The following is a 21,725-nucleotide window of genomic DNA, read 5'->3' as shown; positions in this document are numbered from 1 at the left end:
GAAGTGTGCAAAGAGGAAGCTGAAGGAGAAGTGAGCTCATAAATCCACAGAAATGTGCTTCACAGCGACTTCTTCCTAATTACTCCTGCATGCTCCACACTGAAACCTGAACAGAAACTCCCATGTGTTTTAAATCAAGACAAGATGGAAGTTCTCATCTTTGGACCAGAAATCCAGAAAAGGAAATTGCTTAGCCGATCACCTGACCTGAATGGCTTTACATTAATCTCCAAGAACAAAGTAAGGAACCTTGGTATTCTCTTTGACCAGGACATGTCATTAGAATTCCATGTTAAACAGGTTTGTAGGATTTCCTTTTTCCACCTTCAGAATATTGCTAAGATTAGAAGCATCCTTTCCAGGAGTGATGCTGAAAAACTAGTTCATGCATTTATTACATCAAGACTGGATTACTGTAATTCATTACTCTCAGGAAGTCCACAGAATGTAGTTAAAAGTCTTCAGCTTGTCCAAAATGCTGCAGCTAGAGTTCTGATGAGAATTAAAAAGAGAGATCATATCTCTCCTGTCTTAGCTTCCCTACATTGGCTACCTGTTAAATTCAGAATAGATTTTAAGATCCTTCTTCTCACATATAAAGCTCTTAATAATCAAGCTCCATCATACATTAGGAATCTGATTGTTCCATATGTTCCTAACCGAGCACTTCGCTCTCAAACTGCAGGTTTACTGGTGGTTCCAAGAATATCTAAAATTAGGATGGGAGGCAGATCTTTTAGTTATCAGGCTCCTCTCCTGTGGAACCAGCTCCCAGCTTTAGTCCGTGAGACAGACACTTTGTCTACTTTTAAGAATAGGCCTAAAACATTTTTATTTGATAGGGCCTATGGTTAAAATCTGATGTTAGCCTAGATCTGGACAAGTGGGGGAGTAGAGGGAGGTGGAGTGTACAGTCGGTAAAGACGGCTCTCCCTTGCCCTGCCTCCAACATGCCTACATCTAAAAGGCTAGGTTATCCAGAGTTATCTCTGTAGTTATGCTGCTATAGGCTTAGACTGCTGGAGGACACACTGACAACTTTTCACACTCGACTACTTTCTTCTACAATCTGCTCTTTAACTGTATTATTTCCTGCTATTTCAGCTGTTAACTTTATTTTTTCTCTAAGTGTTTTTCTCCCCAGAAGAAGCTACAATGATGTTCTGCTGAGCTGTGGTGGCCTCATGGAGGGGGCCATCGTCTAGCACACTGCTGCTAACCACTTCATTCTCCCTCTCCTGATAATAACTTTTTACTTTCCTTGACGTTGAATGTGCTACTGCTAGTTTATCCGTTTAATTATAGATTCACTAGGATAACTACAATAAAGTTTATCTCTCACCAAATAGAATATTTACTAAGAAATCACAATGTAACCATAGAAACACTACTTGGTTGGTGTGTGTGTGTGTGTGTGTGTGTGTCTGCTCTGTCTTCTCCATCCCCAGTGAGTCGTGGAGGATGATTGCTTATACTGAGCCAGGATCCTCTGGAGGTTTCTTCCTGTTAAAAGGGAGTTTTCCTCTCCACAGACGCTGCATGCTTGCTTAGTATGAGGATTGCTGTATAGTCACTGATACTAGTCAGTGACTCGATGCAACCTGCTGGGTTCCTTATATAGGAAACGTTTTACTAATTGGCTTAATGACCTGACCTGTATGGAATGTTTATTATGTGAAGTGCCTTGAGACGACACTTGTCGTGATTTGGCGCTTTATAAATAAAATAAAATTGAATTGAATGTGTGTAACAGAAAAGTGCCGACATGTTTCATGAGGTCAGAGTTAGCATCTGTTAACATGTTTGCTGAAGGTCACTGTCATTCCTGCTGGGACAGTTTGAACCATCCAGGGGCGTTGTCGTGGAGAACAAGAACATTTCTACACAATCCTTAAGTTTGGGAGGTAAATTTGCATCTAATGAAGATGGAGGGTGGTGAGTGTTGGGTGGAAATCACACAGCAGGTGAAAACACCTGGTTAGAATAAGACTGGCGACACCACCTTCAGACTAAACGTTTCAGGAGTTTGTGTCGTTTTTCAGGCCCTGCTGCAGTGCTGATGGTAAACAGTGTGTTTACATAGCCTTATAGAGCCCTACACCCCCCAAGGTGCTTTACAACACACCAGTCATTCACACGCTGGTAGTGATGAGCTCAACCATAGCCACAGCTGCCCTGGGGCTCACTGACATAAGCCACCAGTCCCTCCGACCTCCACCAGCAGGTAAGGAGGGGGGAAATGTCTTGCCCAAGGACACAATGACTGAGACAAACTGAGCAAGGCTACAACCTTCAACCCTTTGGTTAAGGAGTGAACACTTAAAGAGCAAGTTGCCCCCCACCAGAGTCTGTCTCCACTCATACTTAGTTTAGAAAATGTGCCAACAGGAGGGACCGAGAGGGCAGCGCTGCAGCCGTGACTGACAGCAACTCCGCCCTGCCGCATGCAGATCTTCTGTTGGAGAAACGAGCCGCTAACAAACACGCACCCCCAACGGACAGAGAAACAGCAGCAGACTTCCTAGTCTGGAGGATGTCCCCCCACCTCCTTCACCAAAGGAAAGGGAGGAAGGAGTGATGGAGGAGCCAAGCGGCTCTAAGCCGTATCGGCTTATGAGTGGCTGAGAAATACTGGCTGACATTTAGAATCAACGCTGAGCCGTTAGCCAAAGCGGACTCTAATTTTAATGCAGTGCATAGTTTTAACCTGAAGAGGGTGCAATAACAGCGGTTTAGGCTGAATATTTAAACTTTTAAATAAGATGCACTAAAATAATGACTACGTGTGTGCGCAGCACTAACAGATGCTTCTACAGTTTATCAGCATGGCTGACTCCATGTTTAACTCCTCCTCCAACCATCTGCCATGTGCGTGTCTAATAAACTTAGAGATGAGAGAATAACGTGGATCAAGATGGTTTTCTAAATGGAGGAACTATCTGTGGTGGAGTGGGCGGGGCCTAAGCTTTAAAACACAAAACAGCTGATTTCATGTGAAGAAACAACGACCTGTGCTGAAATGGCGTTTTGGTGATTAGATCGAAGCCAGCCAGATAAAACCGGTGAGACTGACGTAGTGTGAACCAGAGACATTGGGCTCTAGAGGAAAAGGGCTCGTCACCACAGCAGGGTCCCTTCAAACAACGACACAGAGATGGTTTTAAAAGAGAAGAGTGGATAAACGAGGCCGTCAGAGTCCGTGACCCTTAGTGGTTCCTCATGTGGAGCAGAGGGTGATGCTGACGCCCTCTCCTATCCAGCAGGCAGGGAACAGCTCCTCTGTGAAGGCGCAGTGGAAGGCGTGAAGTCTGGTCTGTCCGTCTCCGTAGTAAGTCAGGGTCCCGGCCTCGTAGTCCAACAGCATGCCGATGCGGCTGTGGTGGGAGGGGCCAGCCAGCGCCTCCCGCCTCCCGCTGTGCCAGGCGCAGAGCTGGTGCTCATCCAGCTGCAGGCTCCAGGACAGGTCGTTCATCCCCACCATGCACCTCTTCCCTTTTTCCTTCCTGGGGATGGTCTCATAGGTAACCTGGGAGGAGGCGGAGCAAAGCGAACAGGTGAACTGTGAGGAGATCTATAACACCGTTAGGTTTGTTCTTTAAAATGTAGACCTGGGGCCACATTTACTAGACTGTGTAGAATCTCCTAAACTCAGCAAAAGCATTTACTCACTCAAACTACTTCAGCAGCCTGAGCCTCATTAATCACACCTGGCCTGCCTAACGTTCGGTTTCACATCCTACTTGGTTACAACAGAGCAACAGGAAGAGACCGAGATGGCAGCAGATGCTGGCGATGTCACTAGGCTGAAAACGAGAAACGTTTGGGTAAACATGCCTCTGGAGTAAGCTTCGGCCTCCGATCGATGTTTTCCATCAGTAAAGTTTGAAATGTAAAGCCACCGGCACCATGTATTAAAATAAAGGTTGAAACCGTAGATTTGTATTTGTTGGACTTTTGAAAACTTCCTGCTTCAGCCATGTGAACTCCTGGTGAATGGTCGAACCAAACGGCTGATTAACGAGCAGATTTGGACCTTCAGGAGAAAAAACCACGGGCTAAAACCGTGCAGTCGTGCAGCTGGGAGTTTACCCCGACGTAGGCCCAGGGTTTGGACACCTCCAGCTCCCAGTAGTGCCGCCCAGATTTAAAGCTCTGAAAGCAGAGCACCTGCCAGGTGTGATCGAAGCGGACTTCATATGGAGGGACAGGACGCGGCCCGGAGATCAGGTGCTCCGCCCTCCGATTCTCCAGCGACAGAGAAAGGTGTCCATTGGCCGTGCGAGGGTCAAAGGTCAGAGAGCATCGGTCTGAAAAAGACATACGAGGCAGAAACTTATACTAAATTAAAACTCTGCGGAGGAAGATTCTGATCGAGGACTCACAGGCACTAAGACCTTCCTTCCCACCAGGGAGGCTGAAAGCAGCAGGACTGGGAACAACAGCCAGAACTGGTCTCTTGTCCTGAGGAGATCCTGGAGAACCACAACACAGAAGAACAGCAGAGATGAGCCTCCATCCTGGGAGGGACAAACGTTCTCAAAGGCAGGTTACCGTCTTTGTCCTGACCCACTGCTGTGCCCACAGCCTTCTCCAGGTCTTCAGAGACCAGCTTTGACACGCGGGAGAGGACGTCCGTTACTCCGTTTATGCGATCCTGCAGGTTTGGTGACACGTCTGTGGGAACGTCTTTGCAATGAGGAACTTCTACAAGTGTTGATTTCTGTGAGGAAAGCATTGCAGAGAAAAATAATATTCAAGAACAATGAACTGTGAGGTGACCTGCTGTAAAAAGGACCAAATCCACTTCCTCTCCCTTTCCACCATGTTGGAACGACCATGTGACCACAGAAACCAACAAACACGCACAAACTTCCACTGGATTGGCTTCTTGTGGCCTTGCAGTTTAGCTGCTGATTTAAATCACTGTGTACAATCATTACTGCCTCAGAGCAAGAAGGCTGCAGGTTTGAATCCCAGCTACGGCCTTTCTGCATAGAGTTAGCATGTTCTCCTCACACCTGTGTGGAGTTAGCATGTTCTCCTCCCGCCTGTGTGGAGTTAGCATGTTCTCCTCACACCTGTGTGGAGTTAGCATGTTCTCCCCACACCTGTGTGGAGTTAGCATGTTCTCCCCACGCCTGTGTGGAGTTAGCATGTTCTCCCCATGCCTGTGTGGAGTTAGCATGTTCTCCCCACGCCTGTGTGGAGTTAGTATGTTCTCCCCATGCCTGTGTGGAGTTAGTATGTTCTCCCCATGCCTGTGTGGAGTTAGTATGTTCTCCCCATGCCTGTGTGGAGTTAGCATGTTCTCCCCATGCCTGTGTGGAGTTAGCATGTTCTCCCCACGCCTGTGTGGAGTTAGCATGTTCTCCCCATGCCTGTGTGGAGTTAGCATGTTCTCCCCACGCCTGTGTGGAGTTAGCATGTTCTCCCCATGCCTGTGTGGAGTTAGCATGTTCTCCCCACGCCTGTGTGGAGTTAGTATGTTCTCCTCACACCTGTGTGGAGTTAGCATGTTCTCCTCCCGCCTGTGTGGAGTTAGCATGTTCTCCCCATGCCTGTGTGGAGTTAGCATGTTCTCCCCACGCCTGTGTGGAGTTAGCATGATCTCCCCATGCCTGTGTGGAGTTAGCATGTTCTCCCCACGCCTGTGTGGAGTTAGTATGTTCTCCCCATGCCTGTGTGGAGTTAGTATGTTCTCCCCATGCCTGTGTGGAGTTAGCATGTTCTCCCCACGCCTGTGTGGAGTTAGCATGATCTCCCCACGCCTGTGTGGAGTTAGCACGTTCTCCCCATGCCTGTGTGGAGTTAGTATGTTCTCCCCATGCCTGTGTGGAGTTAGTATGTTCTCCCCATGCCTGTGTGGAGTTAGTATGTTCTCCCCATGCCTGTGTGGAGATAGCATGTTCTGCCAACACTTGTGTGGAGTTAGTATGTTCTCCCCACGCCTGTGTGGAGTTAGTATGTTCTCCCCACGCCAGTGTGGAGTTAGCATGTTCTCCCCACGCCTGTGTGGAGTTAGCATGTTCTCCCCACGCCTGTGTGGAGTTAGCATGTTCTCCCCACGCCTGTGTGGAGTTAGCATGTTCTCCCCACGCCTGTGTGGAGTTAGTATGTTCTCCCCACGCCTGAGTGGAGTTAGCATGTTCTGCCAACACTTGTGTGGAGTTAGCATGTTCTCCCCATGCCTGTGTGGAGTTAGCAAGTTCTCCCCATGCCTGTGTGGAGTTAGCATGTTCTCCCCACGCCTGTGTGGAGTTAGCATGTTCTCCCCACGCCTGTGTGGAGTTAGTATGTTCTCCCCAAGCCTGTGTGGAGTTAGCATGTTCTGCCAACACTTGTGTGGAGTTAGCATGTTCTCCCCATGCCTGTGTGGAGTTAGCATGTTCTCCCCACGCCTGTGTGGAGTTAGCATGTTCTGCCCATGTTCTAAAGTGAACCCTTTCATCACCTCCAGCTGACATCTGACAAACAAACGATCACAGAGTGATTTCATATTCCTCACTAATGGGAGGGTCCAAAGGTTTACATACTTATTCACATTTTCCAGAAAATAACAATTACTCAAAGATTTTAGATTGCAATCAGACTTTTATGTTCTTACTGAAAACAATAATAAATACACAGGGTGTCCCACGCCTCTCATCTGGACTCAGACACCAGCTAGGACGTTAAAGTCACCACTGAAGACTTTACATGCAGTGTTTATGTAACATCTCGGTTTCTTATCATGCTGCCTTAAGGGCTTTTTAAGTATGCATTCATTCTTTATTGACTCTAAAATACTCACAGAAGGACTTCTGGTCCAAAACAACATCAGCAGACCTGTACAGAACCCTGCTCTCAGTCAGGGGGACCGGGTTTAAAGGACTCTGGTCATATGTGAAGACGGAGGTACACACCCTAATGAAGTCGGTGTCAGATAGGGTGCTCAGAGCTGCTATCTGGACCTGGCTCTCTTTGAGAATCTGGGAGTTCTCCATGAGCTGGGCCAGACGCGCCTCTGCCTCACTGATGGCGGTCTCCTTCTGCTCCAGAAGGAACAGCTCTGTGGCCTCCTGCTTCTCACTCAGGGTTTTTATCAAGGTGGAGAACTTCAGCTTCATCCAGGATGAAGTCTGCTCAAGGGACACCTATGGGTGGAGAATCACATGTCTGCTTTGCTGTGTTCTGATTCCAGTTTCAAGCCGGTTCTAGGTCACGTCAGCAGAAAGCAGAAGGTTCACCTTAGCGTGGTTGATGTTCTCAGCCAGGTCGCTGATGCTCTTCTGTGTCTCCTCCAGGAGCTTCTGCACCTCCTTCCCTTTACTGTTCAGCAGCAGCTGTAATGGAAACTGGGTTTTAGGAAGAGACCGTGACATTACCGTACCGTGAAAAATGATTTTTCATCTTATGGATTTCTGACTTTAAGTTTTGGTCGCCTAAAATTTTCAGATAGGCAAATGAAAATGTCTATATCAAACAAAGATTTCACTTATTAGGAAGCAGTAATCCCAGCCAACCCGGTCCCGTGTGGAAGCGTTCTGGCCTCATTTAGAAAGCAGAGTTTAGTTTCAGAGGCCACTCTCACATCAAGTAAGCTAAAAGATTTTAAAAATCAGCACATTGTGTCCTTTTTAAAGGAACCTCTGGTGACCAAACACATCTGGATGTTCTCAAAGACTTCTGGGTAGGACTGATGAGACCAGAGCAGCAACATCTGGAAGGTGAGCATCCCACTCTGGAATCAAACACTAAAGCATGGTGGTGGTAGTGTGATGGTCTGAGGCTGCTCTGCTGCTTCAGGACCTGGACCACCCGCTGCACCTGATGGAACCATGAATTCTGTTCTCTAGCAGAACATCCGGGAGACTGTCTGACCTTTGACCTGAAACAGCCCTTTCCTTCTGTTGTGGCAGAACTCAAATAAGAAGAGGGGAACAAAACTCCTCAGCAGTGATGGGAAAGACTTGCTACCAGTTCTCACCAACACTGGAACCAGTCGGTTTAGGGGATAATTACTTTTCGCTTTGGTCCAGGCTGGTTCGGATACATCCGTAATCTTTATTAACATTACCTCAGGTTACCTTTGATGAAATAGATTTGCAAAATCATGTATGTGATAAACTCAAAAACAGGAGAAAAGTGTGAGACAATGTTGATAATAGCTCTGAATGACTTGTTTGTGTAATCTATTACTATACCTTTTGATTTTCCCTCTCCACCTCCAGTGACTCCTTCTGGTGGTTCTTGCATTCTGAGATGCTGCATTCAGGGCACACAGGCTTCTTGTCTTGTTTGCAGTATTGAACCAGGGGCTTCTTGTGTCGATCACACAGCTGCATGGCTTTTGCCCCATCGCCTCCCCTCCCCTGAGGCTCTCTGCAGGAGGGACCGGTGCTGATTGCAGCCTCCGTCAGGACCGACAGGGACACGTTACGCTTCAGGATGGGCCTGGTGGGGAACTCCTCGTTGCAGATGGGACACTGGGGTCCGATGTCAGACTTGCTCTTGGTGTCCCAGTGAAGGGTGATGCAGTTCTTACAGAAGGTGTGACCACAGGGAATGGTGACAGGGACTTTGAAGCGGTCCAAGCATATGGCACAGGTTAGATTTGAATTCTGAGACTCCATGTTTGCAGAAGAAGCAGAAATTTCTGCAGAAAAAAGGGCAAAAACTTTGATTATTTGATAGCTGTTGGACAATCACAATAAACAGGCGAGATTAGTTAGTACTGCACTGATAGTACTGACACCAAAAGCCTTTATTTCCCAGAACATTCCTATTATCGTAGAGCCAGTGGACACGAAACTAAAACCAAGTAATAATTTACACGGTGAGAGAGAGACGGCCAGCTAGCTAACGTTAGCCTACATAAACATGTTGGCCAGAATTCCTTCCGGTAGCGAATATAAAGTCGGATAAAAATGTTAAAACGGTTCAACTTCACATTCACGCCTGACCACAAGGATATAACACAAGTACACTACAATAACACTCACCACTTCAATACATACCATACATTCATGTCAAAAATGCGTAAGCGTGCGTCATGACGACGTACGCAAACATGGCGCCTTCAGGGGCTGTCGTAAAAAACAAAGACGAGAAAAATGATTTTTTAAACAGAACTTTAATGTGTTCAATAGTCACTGAACCGGGATAATCCATACGTGCAGTTATGATCACAACAGCAATGCTGGTGAATTTGTTCCTCTGATGCTTTTAACTTTATAAAATTTTCTACTCCTACTGATGAGTGTCAATCACCTCCAGTCCTCACGTTAGTCTCAGAGGTTTGTGGACTAATATACGTATTTAAAGAGCAAGTCACCCCCAAACCAACTTTTTATTTGCTGATAAACAACATGAATGAGTGTCTAATCGTGCTGCAGACATGTGTAGTAAATAATTTGGAACTTCAGTGCATTTTAGTTAAATTTTAAATATTCTGCCTAAAACTGTCAGTGTTGTGCTGTCGTCAGGTAAAAACTGCACTGTATTTGAATTTAAATCAGCCACCGCTATTGGCTAAGAGGTATGCTACGATGTAAACTGGTACATTATGATGTCACAATGCCATTGTAAGCCTGTGTGTTTGTGTATTTGTTAGCAGCTCCGCCCTCTCGGTCTGCCAGGCAACATTTGTTGCATTTTTTCAAACATTAAGTGGGAGTGAAGTAAGTCTCTTGTAGGGGGTGCTATTTTAAAGAGCAAGTCACTCCAAATCAACATTTTTTTTGTTGATAAACTATATAAATGGGTTTCTGATTGTGCTGCAGCCACGTGTCGTCAATAATTCGGCATTTTAGTTCATCTTAGTTAAAATTTAAAAATTCTCCTTAAAACTGTCAGCGATGCACCGTCTACATTTGAATTTAAATCTGCCATCGCTATTGGCTAAGAAGTACACTATGATGTTAGATGGTACATTATGATGTCACAATGTCGTGAGTGTGTGTATTTGTTAGCGGCTCCACCCTCTCGGTCTGCTAGGCAACAGCATTTGTTGCATTTTCCAAACAGGAAGTGGGAGTGGAGTAAGAATCTGGTAGGGGGTGACTTGCTCTTTAAACGAAAGCCCTCATAACTGTTTTAGATTCTATGATTTATTTTACTTCTAGATAATTCTTGCACGAACCCCCCCCCCCCCCACACACACACACACACACACACAAACATGCAAGTATTGTACTGATGCCTTGTAGACACTGACAAGTGTTAACATTAAAGACATGAAAGCCCCCATGCCTTTACAGCTGTTGTGATATAATTAATCACTACAAATATGTATTTTGATGAGCAGTGGGTAATTATATACCTACTTATTTGAATCTCATGTAAATGTTGTATGTTAAATTCTAATATGTCATAATTTTTCTTTTTCTCTCTTCTTTTTTTCTAATGTTTATGTTTATTTATTTGGCAGATGCTTTTATCCAAAGCAACATACACATTTTAACCTGTAGGGCATGTTGTGATCTGTGGGGGAAACCGGAGGACCCGGAGGAAACCCACGCATGCATGGGGAGAACACGCAACTCCGCGCAGAAAGGCCGCAGCCGAGTTTTGTACCTGCAACCTTCGTGCTGCGAGGCAACAGTGCTAACCACTGCACCACCATGCAGATCATCTAAATTAATATTAATATCCTTTTCTATGCTTATTGCATCAAGTTTCATGAAAACAAAAATTGGTTTACATATTTATTTAGGACTTGAATTGCTTTGGTTGGTCTCTGGCCTACAAGCTAGTGTTTTGTTCGAAGGTGGGACCTTCAGCATTTAATAAAGTCACAACGGCCAACCAAGCCTAAGCTGGAAATTCTGAGATGTGGCAGAAAAATGCAGATCTTTTAACTGAAACAATCGTGCGGCGTCAGGCCCAACATCAGCAAGCTGGTTGTGTGTGAACCTGAGACCTGTGTGATGTGGCAGCGCTTCAGTCACATGTCTGACGGTTGGGAACGAGCTTTAGAGAACAAAGTGGAACTGTGAGAAACATGATGTGTTCAACTGAAGAACGGCAAGATGCTCAAAGCTGAAGAATCCATTCTCAAAATCTGATTGGTTGGGAAGAAAAGGACTTTAAACAAAATGTAATGAATTCATAAATGCTGATCCATATTCATGCATTTAACCCAAACTCCACTCCTACGGCCGTTTCTGATTGAGTGAAAACACACCTGCTTCTACAGGACTTACGCACCAAAGTCAAGCAAACTAAGCTGCCAGAAAATTTCTGCTGCAACATTTTTCTGACAAAACTGCATTTTCCTTTGATTATTATGAAACTGTTTTCAGATGTTGAGTTAATTCTGTTTTCTGTCATCCGGTCTTCTGAACAGCCAGAAGCATTTCAGTCGTGAACGTGAAGACAAACGCTGTCGCTGTGAAAGTGTTTGCTCTGTTTTGGAAAAATATTCTGGAGACAACACTGTAGTTGTTTGGAAGTGTGTCTCAGTGCATCTGGAGTAAAACATCAAAATACTTCAGGATTCTGATTCTGAGGATTACTGAAATTATGGATTGCGAGGATTATAGGATAATAATAATAATAATAATGCATTGAACTTATATAGCGCTTTTCTAGACACCTAAAGACGCTTTCACGCACTCTCACATTCACACACTGCTAGTGATGGTAAGCTACTTGTAGCCACAGCCGCCCTGGGGAGGTCTGACAGAGGCGAGGCTGCCATTTGGCGCCGTCGGCCCCTCTGACCACCACTAACTCAGGCAAGTTGGGTGAAGTGTCTTGCCCAAGGACACAACAGCAGGATACCCCTGGCGGGAGCTTGAATCGGACTCATGACCCTCCGATCATGAGGCAACCCGCTCTACCACCTGAGCTACTGCTGTCCTGTCCATGTCCTCCTGTGTCCTTTGCATCTCACCCTTGTCTCCCCAGCATTCATTTTAGCTCTGCTCCTTGTGTGTTCTTGACCTCTGACCCCGGTGTTCTCTTAGATGTTGTTTCTCCCCACACTGGTTATCTTTTCCCATCTACATATGTTCTGTTCACGCTTCAGTGCAGCTTTATCATCATTTTGATCTTCCGGTAGTTTTTCTCACTCATTCATTCCCTGTTCATGGTTTAGTTTCTATTCCAACCCTCCCTAGCCTAGTGAACTAGACCAAATTCTTGCTTTGCAAAGTTTGGTCTAGGCATGCTCCATTGGAACCTCCGCAGCTCCTACCAGGACTCTGGCTAGCCAGTCACAGCTCTCTAGAGGGGTTTCAAACACATAAAGAGCTGTGATTGGTCCATAATGGTGGGCCAATCATAGTGCTCTATCTGCTTAGTGAACAAATCACAGAGCTTCATCCGCTTTGTGGGCCAATCAGGGCCTGGTGGGTGGGATGATGCAACAGAGTGAAACAAGAGTATGTCACATTCGTTGTCCAGTGGAATGCGGAGATCATTTGAAAGACAACGGTAGAACCCGCCCCACAACCGAGAGCCGTCAATGGAGCGTGGCCAGACTAAATCATACATTTATTTAGTCTGGCTTGCCAGGCTAGACCCTCCCAGTTCAGTTATATTTATGTTTCCATTTCCTTGTATTCGGTTGTCTTCGTTTAGCTTCCTGTTTAGTGTACTTCTTTCAGTATTTGGTTCTAGTGTCTAATTTACATATTCTGTATCTTAATTTGTTATTCAGTTTTCTTTTGGTCCGCTAGTATTGTTGTATTTCCTCCCAGTCATCATGGACTTACTGGAGCGTAACCACCTTCGCTTGAGCGCCGGTAAGAAAAAGGAAATGGTGAATGACTTCCAGAGAACAACACCTCCTCACTCACCAGTAAAGATCCAGGGGCAGACATTGAGGTGATGGGTGCCTTTAAGCAGAGGTGTGGAATCGAGTCTCATGACTTGGACTCGAGTCAGACTCGAGTCATTATTTTAATGACTTCTGACTTGACTTGATAAAATCTATGAAGACTTACGACTTGACTCGGACTTGAACGCCAATGACTTGCGACTTGCATCTGTTGACTTGAGCATATTTGATATTTTAGCACAAAAGTGGAACGACGTGGACAAAAATCATGAACCATTCTTCGATTTTGTACCGCTAACTGCAGCAGCACTTGGTCGATAATCCCTTCCAGTTGCACTTCCTGCTTGTTTGAGAAAATAAACGAAGCTTTAAGAAGATTTATTTCTGGATCTTATTTATTACCATCGTCATTAAATTGAAGTTGGACAGATGACTTGATAATGACTTGAAAATTCAAAGTTAAGGACTTGGACTTGACTTGGACTTCCACATCATTGACTTTGGACTCGGCTTGGACTTGATTGTCTTTGAATTGACTAGAGACTGGACTGAAAATACTTGACTTACTTGTGACTCGCAAAGCAGTGACTTGGTCACACCTGTGCCTTTAAGTACCTGGGTGTTCACCTCAACAGCAAACTGAACTGGTCCAACAACACAGATGCTCTGTATAAGAAAGGCAAAGCCACCTCCACCTCCTGAAGAGGCTGAGGTCCTTCTGAGTTAATTCCCTGCTTCTAACATCCTTTCATCACTCTGTGATCGGCTCTGTTATCCACTCTGCTGTGGTCTGTCGGGGTGCAGGTAGCTCTGACCGAGACAGGAAGAGACTGAACACGCTAGTTCAAAAAGCTAGCTCGGTTCTGGGCTGCCCACTGGATTCAGTTGAGGAGATGTGTGAAAGGAGGATGATGGGGAAGATGACTTCCATCTTAAAAACCCTCCTACCCACTGCATTCCACTCTGGAGACCATGGACAGCTCCTTCAGAGGCAGACTGAGACATCCCAGATGTAAAACAGAACGCTACCGTAGGTCATTCATCCCTTCTGCAGTAAGAGTGTATAACTCCTCAGTTTAACTGGTACTGGCATTAACATCCTGGTACACAATAACACTGATGCAATACTCAGTATGTGTTCAATACTTGTGCAACGCCGGACTCATGTTGCATGTCTGTGTCTAAAGAGGAGCAGGGAGACGAAGGTGAACAGCAAAGGGACTGAAAGAGAAAACAGACGATATTGCAGGGACCAATGAACCTAGAGGAGAGCTTACGGGGCGTAGACTTGAGGGGGATGTCAAGGATGGAAAGCCAAACCCAGCAGGGAGCTGCGATTTGAGATGAGATTTAACCAAACATGGATTTCCATTTGGTTTAGCATCCAGCAATCACTGTTCCCTGCCAGCAAGAGGTGCTGACAAGCTGCTTAACATCTTTTCATAAAATTTTACAAAAATGATATACATATATATTGTATCACATCATGTGACATCACATATTTTATTTTATATTATCATTGCGTTAGCAAAAAATAGGTTGTGTTAACATCTTCTGTGTAAATCCTGCTAAAACGTGTTAGTTACACTCACACAAACTACATATATTGCTACTTATTAATCAAAAGGCAAAATAACTCAGTTATACATGTTCTTAAATTATACTTTTTTCATTAGAGCTTGTATTTACTACGTGTTTTGTGTAACTTGAATGCAGCACCATGTTAGCTTTGCAGCAGGGCAACACAGTTCATTTCCCCCGGCAAAGGTTGGGAAACTGCCACGGTACTTTTTAAAGTACCAGAGCCGTTAAACTGGCGTGTTTAAATGCCTTTAGCTGGGTGGAAACAGTGAAAACAAGAAGCTACTGATTCGGCTGTTTGCTAAAGTTAGCTAGCATACCGCTAATGAGCATCTCTTTCATCACAACGGGGTCTAAACGGCAAACACGGTTATAACCTTAATGTCGATGGTTATAACGAGAAGAGAGCCTTCACCGTGACAGGTGACAAATGTTAGGAGCCTATTAGTCCATCTCCGGGGTAAATGTGTCATTCCCGGTTAAATACCGACTTGTAATTGGGAGCGGTATGATGATCAAAACCCGTCTTCAGAGTGAACTTATTCATCTTTCCCCATCGTTGCTGTTGTCTGCAGCCCTGGATCCACGACCCTCGCGGCAGAGATGAGGTGGGCGAGCTGCTCCCACTGACACGTTTAAGGTACGTTTCTGTCCAGGACTTTTCCCTTTACTACTGTGTTATTGTTGCATTTGTTCTCACGCCGGTTTCCACCAGAAACGTGATTTCCAGGAACTTTTTGCACAAATTTAAGCTCACAGGTCCAAGGAGCTGTTTGTTATAGGGTGACTTATGAGAAACTGGCTAATTACTAGCAGATAAAGGATGAAAGGTGGAAAAAAGCATCCAGGCGATGACAGAAATGTGGAAAAGCTAAGTTTCATTTCCTTGATGTGGGTTCAGCTGAGCTCTGAAGTCAGGTGGTGAGTTTATTTTAGCACATGAGCTCAGCTGAGTCACAGGCAGGGCTCAGAAACTCCCAGCGATGTTTCAGCCCCATGCGGGTTTTGTTTTCCTTTTTGTTTCATGCCCCTCACCCAGTTACTCATCACTTTTGTTTCCTAGGAAATCTCATAAGTTGCTGGTGCTGTGTGGTGGAAGCAGACTCCTACACGGCCAGTGCATGGCTCCATCACACCCAGCTGACTGGCGCGTCTCATGCATGGCGCTTTGCTGAAAACAGACTGTAGGATTCTGTTTCAGTTTCGTTTCTTCTGAGCAGAAACGTAACAAGGATCCAAAGGGAGGGTGGGACTTTATAAGCTGAACACGGAAGGGAATAGGTGGCAGGTTTATGTGCGCGGAGGTTATAGAGGCGATCAGCACATCGCAGGTTTGGACTAAAGGTAAGAAATCTGAAGTTTTATTCTTTTTAAGCAACTTGGCTCCTCTGTGTTTAGCTTTATTTGTAACGATGAAATAATATCAAAGTAAAAGTTCAAGGAGGGCAGCTTCTGGACGTGTCACGTTACGAGCTGGAGCAGGCGCGTTGCAAGCTTTTCAAAAGTGTGGGGGATGTTGTCTGTGCCTAAAATAATTTCATGTTATTCATCTTGTTAGTTTAATTTCCATAATAGCGGAGCAGGTGCGAATTTGAGACGCGTCACGCACGTCTCCGTTTCAAACATGTTTAAACTGTTCAGAATACAAATCCAGGCTCTGTCTCGTTAGATTGGTGTAACTAAAGTTTGTACTGAATGAAACTTTACATTAAACCATGTTGAAAAGAAAAGGATCCGATTAAATCGTTTCCCCCTCATTTACAGTCAGTACAGCGCAGTGCGCGTGGCTCTGGGGTTAATCACGTTTAGTTGTTTCTCTTTGCAACAATCTTCACAAGAAGGTAAAACAGTTGAATGGCAGGTTACAGATGTCTCCATTTGACTTTTATTTTGACGGATAAACTCAAGGATGTTGGTTGTTTTTAAAGAACAAGAAAGCCGGTCTCTCTGAGGGATGTGTCACTTGGAAAAATGTTCTCGGATTATGAAACTTTGGCTGAATAGCGCTTGATCCCGTCTCTAATATGGAGACGCATGACGCATCCAGTCTGAGGCAGAATAGCCTCTTCAGCTCAGAAAGCACCTGTAGAGACATTTGATCACGCACAAAGTTTATGTGGAGCAGAAGTGGTCGGGCCACGGCAGGTGAAACGTTCCTAGCCTACATGAAGTGAAACTGTTTAATTGTAACATTAATATGTTACTGGACATGCTGGTCTGGTTGGCTAGACCAGTGTTTGAAGTGGAAAACACACACACACACACACACACACACACACACACACACACACACACACACACCAATTAAAATAATGCTGGTAGCGTGGACTAGAAGCCAGGTGATGGTTTACGTATTTAAATGATGATCAGGCTGATGTAAAATGTAATCTCCATCCACATCCAGACACAATTATCCTCTATTCTGTCTGTATTTGCTCTGCTCTTGTCTGGGCTGACGGAGCTGATGGTGCGCGCGGAGCGCCTAACTAGCGGCTGATGCACATTTTACGCATTTGGAGAGGTGGGCTGGATGCTTTGCTTTTACTGGAAGATGGTCCACTTAACGCACGGGTGTAGACTACATGTTAATGACAAATGAATGAAAATTAAACTGGGAGTTTTTACTTCATATTTTAGAAATAAAAATGACGGGGGAACACAGGGCACGAGAATCCAAGTCTAATGTCGAATAAAGCCTGAACGACAACAAACAAAAGCTCACTCATGAGCAAGAACCTAGGGAATCTCGAGAGGGTCAAAAGAGCGCTGACACATACAATGGACCGACACACACTGAGACAAGACAGGGTTATATACACAAGGGCTGGGTGATAAGGGGAATTGGGCACAGGTGAATCTAATGAACTGAGAGGAAGAGCCGATGGGAAGAGCAGAAACAAGCAGGGGAGGAACTCGTATCTAAATCCTGTAAAAGCGAAAGACCTAAACTTAACTTAAACACAGTAGAACAAAGACACAGGAGAATCTAGAAATAAGTAAACAAATGATCTAAGTGGGGAAGGAAACACACTAGAGACTGATGAACTGAAAATCTGAACCTATTGACCTATAGAGCTCCGGACCCCGCGTGACTCTCAGTTAGTAGACACCATATTGGCAGGTAAAAGAAGCTAAACAAACACGGACGTAAACATGAACGGGAACGGGATCGGCTTGGATTTTACTTCGTCGGAGTTTACTTCACACTTTAAAACCGAAGAAATCATTTTATATAGTCAGAAATTAAATAGACTAAACATCTCCGACCCTTACCGTACCCCTGGGATACTTTTTAAAAACACCAGAAGCTGTTGGAGCGGACTTCTTACCGGACCTGGTCGGGGAACCCCTTGGGATTTCCCCGGAGGAGCTGGCCCAAGTGGCTGGGGAGAGGAAAGTCTGGGCCTCTCGATGCTACTGCCCCCGTAACCCGACTCCGGATAAGCGGATGAAAATGGATGGACAAATAACAGATTTACACGTAAGTAGTTTAAATAGAGTGCTGTGCTGTTTGAATGTATAAACTGAACGCCAAGAGAAATCACTAGTCTGATTTTTTTCCGTGAATAAAATAAAAATGTCAGGCAGGAGCGTCTCAGGATCTGTCTGAGATCTGTCTCGGTGAGACAGATAATAGCAATCCAAAGTGCTTTTTATGTGTGATCTGACAATTGATCAACCATTGCTTAAAAATTAAATACAGCTTATCCGGTTAATTGCTGTGATCATAAAACACGTAAACGGCAGCACGCAGAACTCACGAGGCAACGTTTTACGTGACGTTTACTTGTTGCTATGAGTAATAAGACAGAAAAAGCCACGCCAAAATAAGTTTAGGAAGCCCACTAAGAATCGTAATAAAAGCATTTAAAATAAATACCATACACAGTTGAGGAAACGTTGTTTAAGTACCTGATATGAAGCGGTCGCTGCAAAAGCGAAAACCTTTACTCTCGGGATCCCACCGCTTCATTTCAGCCCCGTCACTAGTGCGTTTTATTACAAGGATCCAACGTTTGCGGCGTTCCGAATCTTGAGGAATCCTGTAGATGGCTCATTCTTTATGTCGTCCGTGTCTGTTCTGCATCCTGGAGCACAACAGGAATCTACCATATTTCCTGTCTGATTGAGTTTTCTGACAATAACAAATAGTCCAGCTGCCGGCTTCTACCTGCCAAGATGGCGCCGTTTCGATTTGAACTGTTGAATGCCGGGAGAAGTGACGTCAACTCCCGGAGCTCTATTGGTTCTTTTTGGGGACAAATGAGCGTCCTGCCTATTGACCCTTTGTACCGACGTCACCTAATCACATGGGTCCACCATGGTGGACGGCAAAAGCATGTAAACAGTGAGCGACACGAGTACTAAACAAAGGGGAAAGTAGAGCCTGAAATTGTTTTTGCCATCAAAACAAAAACAAAACTCCTCCAGCATTCCTTCCACTAGTTCATGCCTAGTTCAGCAGAGGTGGAAAGTAACGAATTACATTTACTCACTTTACTGTAATTGAGTAGCTTTTTTGTATATTTATACTTTTTAAGTCGTTTTTAAAATCTGTACTTTTACTTTTACTTGAGTACGTTTTTAAAAAAGAATTGTAATTCGCTACATTTTAAATCATATCCATTACTGAGTAAAAACAAACTGTAGGCTTAATAAATTAAAAATATTACGTGTAGCAGCATTGGAACAGAAAGAGACACCTGCGTGAGCGCCGCGTCTAAACGGGGGTGGGGGGGTGGGGGGGGGTACACTTCTGCTCAATAACATCAGTTCAGTCCCTGTGATCCACTCGCTGTTCGCCTCCTCTCCTGTGGGTTGGAACCCGCTCCTTCGCGCACCGGTGTGACGTCATCAGAATTCTGCTCGGTTCCCTAACCAGACTCGGTTCCGTGTTTGAAACGTGTTTCTCTACCGCTCCACACGGCAGCGGCAAAATAACGTTTAACGCTCCTAACAAGCGGATTCTCAGCGCTTTGCTCATAAAACAGAAGACCTGCAGGCCTCTGTGAGTTAATCCTGATACTGTTCAGGTGTAAACATTGTGCTCCATCCCTGTGTTTGAACTCAGAAGATGCTTCTTGATGCCACAGATATGTGATGATTTAGCTTGTTTCTTTATTTTACTCCAGAATAAGAGATTAAATTATTACAAAAGCAGTTCATTGTAGTTAAATTAGTCATTCACATGATTCTAACATGCTGCAGTGTGTGTGTGTGTGTGTGTGTGTGTGTGTGTGTGTGTGTGTTACACATATAGGACTGCATGAGACAGCGTGGTTTCATCAAATCCATGCATCCTATATCTTGGCTGAAGTAACGGCTCAGGAAAATAACATATTTCAAACATGATGACGTCTCTGCAGTGTTTATGATAATGTTTTATCTTATATTGGACCCATCTTTGGTCTGGGAGGTGTAACATATCATGATACAAGCCTTTTAAAACATGTTAAAGTGTTACAAGAGGAGACAAATGCATGAATTTGAAGTTCATGTTTGGAGACCAACCTTCACAGTTTGGAGGCTCACGCTGGTGAGGAGACACCATTAGTTCTAGTAACACCTGGGCTCCCAAGGCCTGTTCTGACAGGATGGACGTTACAGGACCCTTAAGGATTCCAGTTGGATGATTGGAGGATTATTTAGGAGGATTGGAATGAACAAACTGATTTCAGTGGTGAAGGGTTAAATGAGTGAGTGAATCCACTAGCAAGGATTGTCACGATTCAGTGTTGGTAGGACCCAAAATGCAGGAACCCAAGATGACACGAGGCAGGAGATGATGTAAAGTAAAATCCTTTTATTAGGATGAGTGAAACAAAAATATATCCAAAAAGGGCTGGAGCCAAAAAACCAATAAATCCAAGGGCTGAGCAGGAGATCAAAACAGTAGAGACAACACGAGCAGACTGACAAAATTACCACAATGGACCGACACAAGACAAAGACAAGACAGGGCTTAAATAACAGGGAGGAGTAATTAAGGGAAACAGGAAGCAGGTGTGTGGAGTGAGGGCTGGAGGGAAGACAGGTGACAACAATCATCTAAATGGGGAAGCAGAACCAAAGGAGGGCAGATAAACACAAAACTGAACTAAAAGACTGAGGGAAGGACTCACACACACACAATCACACACAAATACACTCACACACACTGAATTGGGGAATGGACATGCACACACACACACACACACACACACACACACACACACACACTGAGTTGGGGAATGGACGCGCGCACGCACACTAGGGTTGTCACGGTAACCGGTATAGCGGTTAACCCCGGTAAAAAAGTTGACAATAAAAATAACCGTCCAGTTTTTAAAAAACGAAATTATCTCGGTGGGTTTACCGTGGCCGCGGTTTTGGCGCGGTGACCCTTACCAGCCACCGTCGCTTCAGCTGAAGTTCCCGCGGCGCGCACACGCACTTTTTAGTTTGCAACGGCACCAAAACTTTGAAGCTGAAATAATGGCGGAAGGAGGAGACGGCAGCGCCCAGGACATCCATCAGCCCTCAAAGAAGACTAAATCGGAAGTATGGGCATATTTTGGATTTCTGAAAAATGCTGAGGGACAGTTAATAGAAGACGGCTATCCCGTTTGCAGAACGTGCAGGAAACAAGTGTCTGCAAAAGGCAGCAACACTTCCAATCTAATGGCACATCTGCGTGACCATCACCCACGTCTCTACAGCCAGTGCAAGGTAAGTTAAGATTAGCATTTTAGCTTAAATGCATGACGTGAAGACTTTTGGTTGAGGGAGAATGCAACGAGTCACTATATACTGCAGCCGCAGCGTCCTCTGCCAGCATTTAAACCGTGTCACGGACACCCTGTTGCTGGATGAAGCATCTTATTTGTTGATGATGAAGAGAAATATACAATTAGTTCCTTGTCATTGATTTGTTTACTTATTCAATGCCATTTATACTTGAACGTTTGGATTTGATTACATAGTGTAGTAGTTATTTTAGTAATTTGTTTAAAGTGGCTATTTATTTTAAATACATATTTTTTTAAGGTTGACTATACAGCGCTCAAGTCAAGTGTGGACTGGAGTTTTAGATTTTCATTTTGATAATGAAGAAAACAAGTATATGAGAAAACAAGTGGTGTTTCTTTGATTTGTTTACATATTGTTTATGTTTCGAATGTTTGGATTTGTATAATTTAAACCTGCACTGACTTCTGTAACATGTTCCAGAAAAAGAAGCTATTTGTTCCTTTACTTGTGAAAAGTTGCACTTTTGCTAAGGCTTTGTGTTATTTTAGGTTTAATAAACACTGTTAAACCTTTTCAGAACTATTTCAGTTTGTGTAGAACAGGACTATCAATGCTTTCTGAACATATGCAACACCGTTTAAAAAATACCGCG

The 21,725-nt window shown here is 44.6% G+C and overlaps 2 protein-coding genes across 7 annotated transcripts in view; one reads left to right on the top strand and one right to left on the bottom strand.

The window, feature by feature from the left end:
- Positions 1-2,989: 2,989 nt before the first annotated feature.
- On the bottom strand, positions 2,990-9,051 carry trim65 (tripartite motif containing 65). Of its 3 annotated transcripts, none has more exons than XM_015976540.3 (8): positions 8,997-9,051; positions 8,184-8,635; positions 7,227-7,322; positions 6,903-7,133; positions 4,552-4,720; positions 4,383-4,472; positions 4,090-4,307; positions 2,990-3,526 (listed from the first exon to the last, which is right to left on the bottom strand). In XM_015976540.3, exons 1-8 carry the CDS (start codon positions 9,001-9,003, stop codon positions 3,218-3,220), a joined length of 1,572 nt encoding a protein of 523 aa, XP_015832026.3. In that variant the 5' UTR covers positions 9,004-9,051; the 3' UTR covers positions 2,990-3,217. The 3 variants fall into 3 exon arrangements, with proteins under 3 accessions (XP_015832026.3, XP_015832027.1, XP_054592456.1); XM_015976541.3 differs by having other exon boundaries at positions 8,982-9,039; XM_054736481.2 differs by lacking the exon at positions 8,997-9,051 and adding an exon at positions 8,733-8,868.
- A 5,577-nt stretch (positions 9,052-14,628) lies between these two features.
- Positions 14,629-21,725, top strand: part of LOC129157175 (uncharacterized) — a 73,871-nt gene continuing 66,774 nt past the window's right edge. The window contains exons 1-2 of one of the 4 annotated variants that reach the window (XM_070545482.1): positions 14,629-14,767; positions 14,920-14,984. Coding sequence is in view for 1 of the 4 variants with exons in the window: in XM_070545481.1 (XP_070401582.1) it covers positions 15,637-15,688 (52 nt within the window). In the remaining 3 variants the exon portion in view is untranslated. Of the gene's footprint in view, positions 14,768-14,919; positions 14,985-15,427; positions 15,689-21,725 lie in introns of those variants that run through there. The other 3 variants (XM_070545484.1, XM_070545481.1, XM_070545483.1) reach the window with 3 other exon arrangements.

This window comes from Nothobranchius furzeri, chromosome 16, assembly GCF_043380555.1.
Source record: "Nothobranchius furzeri strain GRZ-AD chromosome 16, NfurGRZ-RIMD1, whole genome shotgun sequence".
Lineage (NCBI taxonomy): Eukaryota > Metazoa > Chordata > Actinopteri > Cyprinodontiformes > Nothobranchiidae > Nothobranchius > Nothobranchius furzeri.
This window is presented reverse-complemented; position numbering and strand designations above follow the sequence as displayed.